Source organism: Salvelinus namaycush, chromosome 25, assembly GCF_016432855.1.
Source record: "Salvelinus namaycush isolate Seneca chromosome 25, SaNama_1.0, whole genome shotgun sequence".
Classification (NCBI taxonomy): domain Eukaryota; kingdom Metazoa; phylum Chordata; class Actinopteri; order Salmoniformes; family Salmonidae; genus Salvelinus; species Salvelinus namaycush.
In genome coordinates this window covers 4,236,005-4,244,102 of record NC_052331.1, presented here as the reverse complement: position 1 = coordinate 4,244,102, position 8,098 = coordinate 4,236,005, and the positions used below count along the sequence as shown (strand labels likewise).

General features: G+C 46.7%; 1 protein-coding gene across 1 annotated transcript; it reads left to right on the top strand.

The window, feature by feature from the left end:
• Positions 1–310: 310 nt before the first annotated feature.
• On the top strand, positions 311–991 carry LOC120019963 (class E basic helix-loop-helix protein 23-like). Its single transcript, XM_038963371.1, has one exon. It carries the CDS (start codon positions 311–313, stop codon positions 989–991), a length of 681 nt encoding a protein of 226 aa, XP_038819299.1.
• The last annotated feature ends 7,107 nt before the right edge of the window (positions 992–8,098 follow it).

Sequence of the window (8,098 nt, the reverse complement as noted above, 5' to 3'; positions counted from 1 at the left end):
GGACCCGTCGAGGAGGCCACCGCTCCAGTCTCTCACCCAGGCCACTATTTACGTGCGTTTAATGTCGCTTCGTAAAACACACAATTACAGAAGGGTTTTTAAACGTATATGCGCGCACGGGGAACGTCAAGTGGGGCTGAATACAGTCCATTCACTGCAACTGTTCTGAACAGCCACAAAGAAAGTGTGTTGAGAAGGACTCGAGTAGTGTGCGAACCCTCTCCACACAAAAATAACGACACGGAGGAAGAGGACAAATTAAGTTTCGACCGAACTGCATTTTGTATTAGTCCTTATTGTGGAAGAGAAAATGAATGCCGGGGAAGAGAATCTGCTGAAGTCCATCAGCAACGACACTTTACTGGACCTGACGCAGCGATACGGCCAGTCCGCCTTCGGCTTTGGACCTGGGCACATTACTGGAAGTCCTGGAGGGCGGTATCCTCTCACACCGGCCGCCGACTTCCTCTCCGGTCAGACGGGCAAGTCCAACGAAAGTGGCGGGGAGCAGACCAGTGATGACGATGACGACCGTTTCGACCCTCTGGACCCCCGGAAGAGGGGTTCCGCATTCGACGACGACAAACACGGGGGTCCTCTTTCCAAGAAGCCCAAAGAGCAGCGGTCTCTGCGCCTGAGCATCAATGCGCGCGAGAGGAGACGGATGCACGACCTGAACGACGCACTGGACGGCCTCCGCTCTGTGATCCCGTATGCGCACAGCCCGTCGGTGAGGAAACTCTCCAAAATAGCCACTCTCCTCCTGGCAAAGAACTACATCCTCATGCAGGCTCAGGCTCTGGAGGAGATGAGGCGGCTGGTGGCTTATCTGAACCAGGGACAGAGCATCACCTCGCCCATCCCTACCCCTATTGCACCCTTTGGACAGGCTGCCGTATACCCCTTCACGGGCTCGGCACTCGCCACCTGCGCGGAGAAATACTCGGGGACACCTGCAAGTCTCTTTAAGCACCATAACGACAAGCCTTGATAGGGTTTTATTTGTATAGCCTATACCTGAACTTCACCCACTTGTATCCAAGTCTAATGCGTAAATCCTAAACTAAATAACTGCTGCGGTGTTTCATCCAGATTTTTTTTTTTTAAACATGAAAAACAACACTGGTGTTTACGAAGGCTAGATTATGGTTGGAGCTGGCAAATTGCTGTTTAAAGAGGTGTTTCTCTTTCCCTATACTCTCCTCAGAGTTAAACGAATTGTATTGCTGTGGCAGTGTCCGACCATGTTTCAATTGACAGTTTGACATGTTATGTGTGACTATAAAAACGGCACCCTTACAAAAAAAGTTTTGACTGATCTATTTCGTGTTCTTGTGTAGTCTACAGACGTACTATGCAACATTCAGTGAAACAGAAAATAACAAAAGAGATGACAAGATTGCGTTACAACGTCAAGAGGTTTTTTTTTCAGCAGCACTGGCGTTTTTGAATGCACTTTCCCTCATTTTAACAGACGCTATGTGAGGAAACACTAGTGTATGATATTTTTGGAAAATATGTATTGATGATTTCGGTTTTGTTACTGCACAATTCACATGATTGTAAAACCGTGGAAAACTCCTTGATCAAAGTACTGTTATGTTATTCGTTTTTCAAAACAACCGCCTTTACAGACAAAAAAAATGTTGGCTTGTGTTGCAACACGAATTTCATATATCGTTTATGTCTTTATAAATAAAACATATATCTATGCTCGAATATGAATCGTTTTTTTTCTCTTAAACTTAATTCCACACAATTTAACCATGCTCAAATCATGCTCAATTTTTATTTTTTTTATGACACATTCATTCACCTAACTTAACAGTTGATTTAATCATTTTTGTCACTAGCATTAGAATTGCCAATTTGTCACACATTCATCAGTTTTAAGCTTACAATTTGTTACAATTATTGTAGTTTACAGACGTCTGACTTTAGGCATCCCTCGCTCTAAAATGTGTTGAATTAACTGAATTCAATACGACCAAAACAGAAATAAAATTATTGATTTCCAAATGAGTAACATAAATAAGTTTTATTAATATAATTTGTGTGTAGGCCTACTACAGTAGGCCTTTCTAAAATGATCGTATGGAAATCACAGCAATTAGCACCTAATCTCACTCATAGCCTTCCTAGACTCGATGACACTGACAAACCAACCCATCACTCATTTCTGCGCAATGTCTGGAATGAATGGGTCCTGCAAAATGAGTTTGAAACATCGTTGAATGCTCCGCTCTATTTCGTCCGCATTAGACACCCTTTGACACGAAGAGCTACATTTATAACCCAGTAAACGCGCCGGTTCTGGCTGGTGGGGCCCGCTGGCGTGATAAGGGCTCGGTGGCGCTGAAGGGAAGGGCGCAAGTGCCGCCCGCGGCAACCAGGACCTGTCTCCCGGTATTTGGGTGATTGCAAGGCCTCCGCGAGCTTTCTCCAACCCGGTCCAGTAATATTAAGACGATTCCAGCTCCTGTCTCCCTCGACGTCTTAATTCGATGAACGGGTCAGTTTTGATTCGCAGGGCAGGCCATTGCACGGAAAACTTCAGTACTGTAAAAAATGAATAAGGTTTACAGAAAACCCTTAAACACCAAACTCCGTATCAACTTGATAAATAACTCCTCAGAAATTGATTACATTAATTTTGTTAAAATATTGATTATAATTACAAAATAAATACATGTAATGCCTTTTTCACCAATACCAACGAGTTTCAACTGTAGGCAGTGTTCTGATTATGTTCAGTAATTATTATTCGAACCACAGTTTCATGGGAAGTTTAAGGGATAATGCCAGAGAAGCCGGTGTTTGGAGGATATTTTGGCACGGGTGATGGCCCGTGCCAAAATGGTATATTTTCATTAAAAACCTTATTTTGAATCATTTATTCATACTATTTCAGCCTTCCACAAGATATAGTCCCGACACAAATCTAGGGTTGCTAGAGACACAACCCAGTCGTTCAGTCTTGTTGTTCTGTATCTATGGACGCGACCCAGTCGTTCGTTCCGAATGTTCCATTGCCATACTGGCTGGCAACGTTTCTTATCTCTTGCTTGCTAGCTAGCCAATTATGGCTAACGTACAGTCACGTCAAAAAAGTGCAGCCAGAATAACAGCAAAGTAGCTGCATTTGCATTTGTTTCAGCTGTTTTCTAGTGACATTTATTTGGATACATCCATAACAATGAACTGATGAGGCGCTACTTCGCCTGGCATAGAAAATATGCCCACTTGTCAGGACACTGTTGTTCAGAGGAGCTAGCCAACAACACAGCTACAGTAACATAATCACTTCAAACTGAAGCTGGAATGACTGCAAATGATCTGTGTTTCCTTGTACCTTTTTTTCAATTGACATTGTTTGTATATATCCATACAAATGATGCCAGTTGAATCACGCTTTCGACTGGCTGAGAAACGCTGCCTGCAAGACAGCAATGTTAATTCAAATCTCTGCTGTTGGAAACTAAATGATAGTCTAAAAGAAGTGTGAGATAATGTCTAGATGCTTTTTGTAGTGGAGATCAAGTTTATAAATTGCCTGGCTGGGCTGATGAGACAGTGGATTGTAGCAGTCAGATGGAACAGAGTAAATGGGTGTTTTAACTTCATAGATTTAGCCGGTGGTGACTTGTGGAATAGACACCGACTGGAATGCGGTTTTAACCAATCACCACCACCTGTCCTCAATGTAGGCCTACATTTTAGTGGCATAGTTTAAGTCAATATCTATTTGTTTTTCACAATAGGCTACCTCTAAAGAAATGTTCGGCTGGGGGAAAAAATGGTGTGAGAAACCTGCTTTTCAGTCAGAGTGAGGCATAACTTTGCTCTTTGCCACCTTCTCCGCACTTGTCTCTCTGTGCGTAAAACCAGCCTATCCCTCAGCTGTGTCCAGGTGGGACACCAGGCTATGCGTAACAAAGAAGATAGGGTGAACGTCACATAATATGAATAAGATCGGTCTACTCGTTAGTCACTCAATCATTCCGTCTCTCTGTCTGTCTGCCAGTCGCTAAAGGTATTGCCCCAGTCACTCTCTCACAGTTTAGATGGACGTCATAACAGCATGCCACCCCAGCATCTCAAATTGGCGTTCTGATGACACATGACTCCCTCAGCAGCACCGCGTGACAGGCAGAGGACCGGGGATACGTTGTGACAAACGGTGCCATTGATGCTAGGCCATAGCCTTGGTCTCATACTCAATCACTCTCCACTTCGGCTAAATGGCTTGGATGAGACGGTTGCCTTTTTGCACGGACGTCTGGTAAACTGCATGGTTTATCACTTGACACAGTATGTGTTCATGGAAACAACTTTCAATATAGCCATAGCTTGTAGATTTCAAGGCAACATTTATTTATTATTATAATATCATCTATAGGCCTATTGGTGCCTTCTTGACCTTATGTGGTGTGTGACACAGTCAGACCAGAGGCCTAACGGGTCATTACCTCCGAATTAATTTTTAAAGAATTTTTAAAGAATAGAATACTTCATTGCCCTTGAAATTGAATTCGTATTGAAAACAATAACAAAACCAACAACCAAAACATGCCACTTTAGAAAGGCTTGTCAACTGTCAATGATTTATAAATAGTTTATAGACTGCTGATAATTAGTTTAACCATGTGGTATACATATTATCAGTATTTATGATAATGGCACCACAATGAAATGTCTTCATCTCCACCTCCTAATCTGTGTTTGGATACATTTACACAGCCTACTCATATACTGACTCTCATGGTCACAGACACACACACGCACGCACGCACGCACGCACGCACGCACGCACGCACGCACGCACGCACGCACGCACGCACGCACGCACGCACGCACGCACGCACGCACGCACACACACACACACACACACACACACACACATTTGGAATGCACACATATGCCCACAGTGACGTTATGTAGACCAACACACATCCCAACACACTCCTGCCTGCACAACTGTGTCCAATCTAGTGCACAGTACTGCTGCATCTCTGGTGTCTGTAAACATTTGTGTTTGTTCTCAGTGGGATCAGAAGGGAGTGATTTCATTAGCAGGGCCAGGAGCTTTGAGGTATGTTGTTGTGCTTTTCCACAACCCGATGGTATAGTAGTAAAAACATATGCCCTTAAGTGCCAACCTCTCTCTAATGCGTCTGACAGCGCTGCTTTCTCTAATTAAGCTCTTACAGAGCCTAGCCTACATGTCTGATGCACATTGTGACACTCTTTATCACACTCGTATACACAGAGGACAAACAAATACACGCCCGCACACACGCGCGCGCGCCCGCACACAGACACATACTGGAGACCTATCTGGAATAAAAACAAACAATACTGCCGAGGGTTGTTGAGGGAATGGGGTTGGGGATGTGGGTGGGTGGGCTGTGCGTTAGATTAAAAGGCTAGGCAGGGTTTTGTTCAAATCTGCTCAGGGAGGCAAACATTTTCTGTTAGATGCCAACTGACACTGGAAACTGGTGTTTGGGCGGGATCAAGTGGGGGATGGGGTGAAAAGGTTGCATAAACAATAGGGCCGGACGTGTGCATGTGGGCCGGGCATGTGTGTGTGTGTGTTGGGGGGGGGGGGGGGGGGGGCGTGTGTGTTTATGTATGTGTCTGATTCTGGTTGTCTAATATGTGGTGAAGAAGGGCAGCAGAGAGAAAGAGAAAGAAAGAGTAAGACCGAGAGAGGGAAGCGCTGATGTCTCTGTATTATTGTGCCCACGGTGGCACTGGAAGGACCCCCCCCAGTGTTCATTTTCTCTATGACGTCACGGTTCTCGTCCCTCCCAGCCCCGCCTTGTCGGAAGCGATGAGCGGGTGAGTCAGTTGGTTCCGAGGAGCCATGTGATTTGGGGCGACGTTGCTGCGAGTGCGGTGGGATGGGTATGGGGCCTTCTATTCGTTACCCTTATCAGACGGGGATAGGGTGGATGTAGTTTGGGGGGGTTGACTATGTGCTCATATGGCCGCAAACCTTCAGAACATGGCAGTCAAGCAAAGTGTTTTGCTTATCGCCACAAGGCACCTGACACCACGCGTTGTAAACCCAGACTGTGTAGACGGGCCGGGGCTGGGGCTAGGGTGGGACTGGAAAGATGGGAGATGAGAGGAGCAGGGAGGGGAGACTGCAGGACAACATGAACATGGAGGAGCTAATTTGTCTCTGTCTATTGTATTGTGTGAGTTATACAGTATTTTGTCTCTTGGGGCTGATCTCAAGATAGTTTCCTATACCAATGTTACTATATCTAACGGCGAGAACACATTGGTATTCTTAATCACGCTAAAATCACATTTCTCTCTGTCACTCCCCCTGACCCCTTTCGCTGCCTCAATACCGTCCTTCCGTCTTATTATTTCCCACTCTCTCCTACTCTTGATCTCTGTCTCTCTCCTTCTCTTTCCGTGCCTCCCTCTTTCATAGATGCCATTCTCTTCCTCCCTCCCACTGTGGTCTTGACAGAGGATGTGAGTTGACAAACGGGGGCATCCGTTACCTTGGCACAGCCTAATCTCTGTAATGGTCCTCAGACACACCACTGACTGGTGGGGAACTTTGGGGGGAAATGGAAGGAAAATGGGGGCACAGACACACACACCTACTCCTCCACCCTCCACGTCTAGCTCCCTGTTCCGTACCAGCTGAACACACACACACCTACTCCTCCACCCTCCACGTCTAGCTCCCTGCTCCGTACCAGCTGAACACACACACACCTACTCCTCCACCCTCCACGTCTAGCTCCCTGCTCCGTACCAGCTGAACACACACACACCTACTCCTCCACCCTCCACGTCTAGCTCCCTGCTCCGTACCAGCTGAACACACACACACCTACTCCTCCACCCTCCACGTCTAGCTCCCTGCTCCGTACCAGCTGAACACACACACACCTACTCCTCCACCCTCCACGTCTAGCTCCCTGCTCCGTACCAGCTGAACACACACACACCTACTCCTCCACCCTCCACGTCTAGCTCCCTGCTCCGTACCAGCTGAACACACACACACCTACTCCTCCACCCTCCACGTCTAGCTCTCTGCTCCGTATCAGCTGAACACACACACACCTACTCCTCCACCCTCCACGTCTAGCTCCCTACTCCGTACCAGCTCAACACACACACACCTACTCCTCCAGGTCTAGCTCCCTGCTCCGTACCAGCTGAACACACACACACAAGCACCTCACCCATCACCCTGCTCGGTACCAGCTGAGGAGGAACGTGGTTTTGGGGGGAGTGGGGGAGCTCGTTATCCTCATTAATTAATGCCAAAGGCGATGTAATTGGCCATCCATAATCCTCCATGCGGAGACACAGTGACAGGCAGGGCCGGCCCAATTCTCCACAGCAACTCATAAACACACGCTTTGGAAATAAAGATGCATTTCACTGGCATCCTGACTGCGAGTTTGGGACTGGATGTGTGGGGGTCGGGGGGAGTAGTGTTAGCTGTGTGTTGGGGTGTTAGTGGTGTGTGTGTGTGTGTGTGTGTGTGTGTGTGTGTGTGTGTGTGTGTGTGTGTGTGTGTGTGTGTGTGTGTGTGTGTGTGTGTGTGTGTGTGTGTGTGTGTGTGTGTGTGTGTGTGTGTGTGTGTGTGGTAGGACTCAGTAGGCCTACATAGAACATATTAACCTCTGTTAGTGATGCCAAGCCCCACACACAGCCACTCCTGCATCTTATTGTCATCCTCAACCACTGTCTAACTGTAGCTGCTTCTAATTCAGTCTCTGTTTGGTGTTTTTCTTTCTCATTTACTTTCCTTTTCATTTGTAGCTTATGTGTGTTATAAAAAATGGTGTTAAAGGATAAAGATTTTTTCAGACAGTTGGAGTCCAGTGGCTGGGTCTTGGTTGTGAGTCGGACAGGGGGTGCGGATGGGGGGGGGGGTGCGACAGTCATCCGAATGAAAGGCAAGATTAAGGACGTTTCCCCGTCTCGCGCTCCCCCAATTAAAAGCAGTGGAACATGCGCACGGTCAAGGATCAGTGGCTTTTAATGAGGAGCTTGTAGGCTGATTTGGGTCTCATTTTCTGCTTAATAAGGCCGGTTTAAAAAGTCCTTTTAG

Coding starts and splice junctions, on each gene's coding strand:
- LOC120019963 (XM_038963371.1), top strand. CDS start 311: ATGAATGCCGGGGAAGAGAATCTGCTGAAGTCCATCAGCAACGACACT.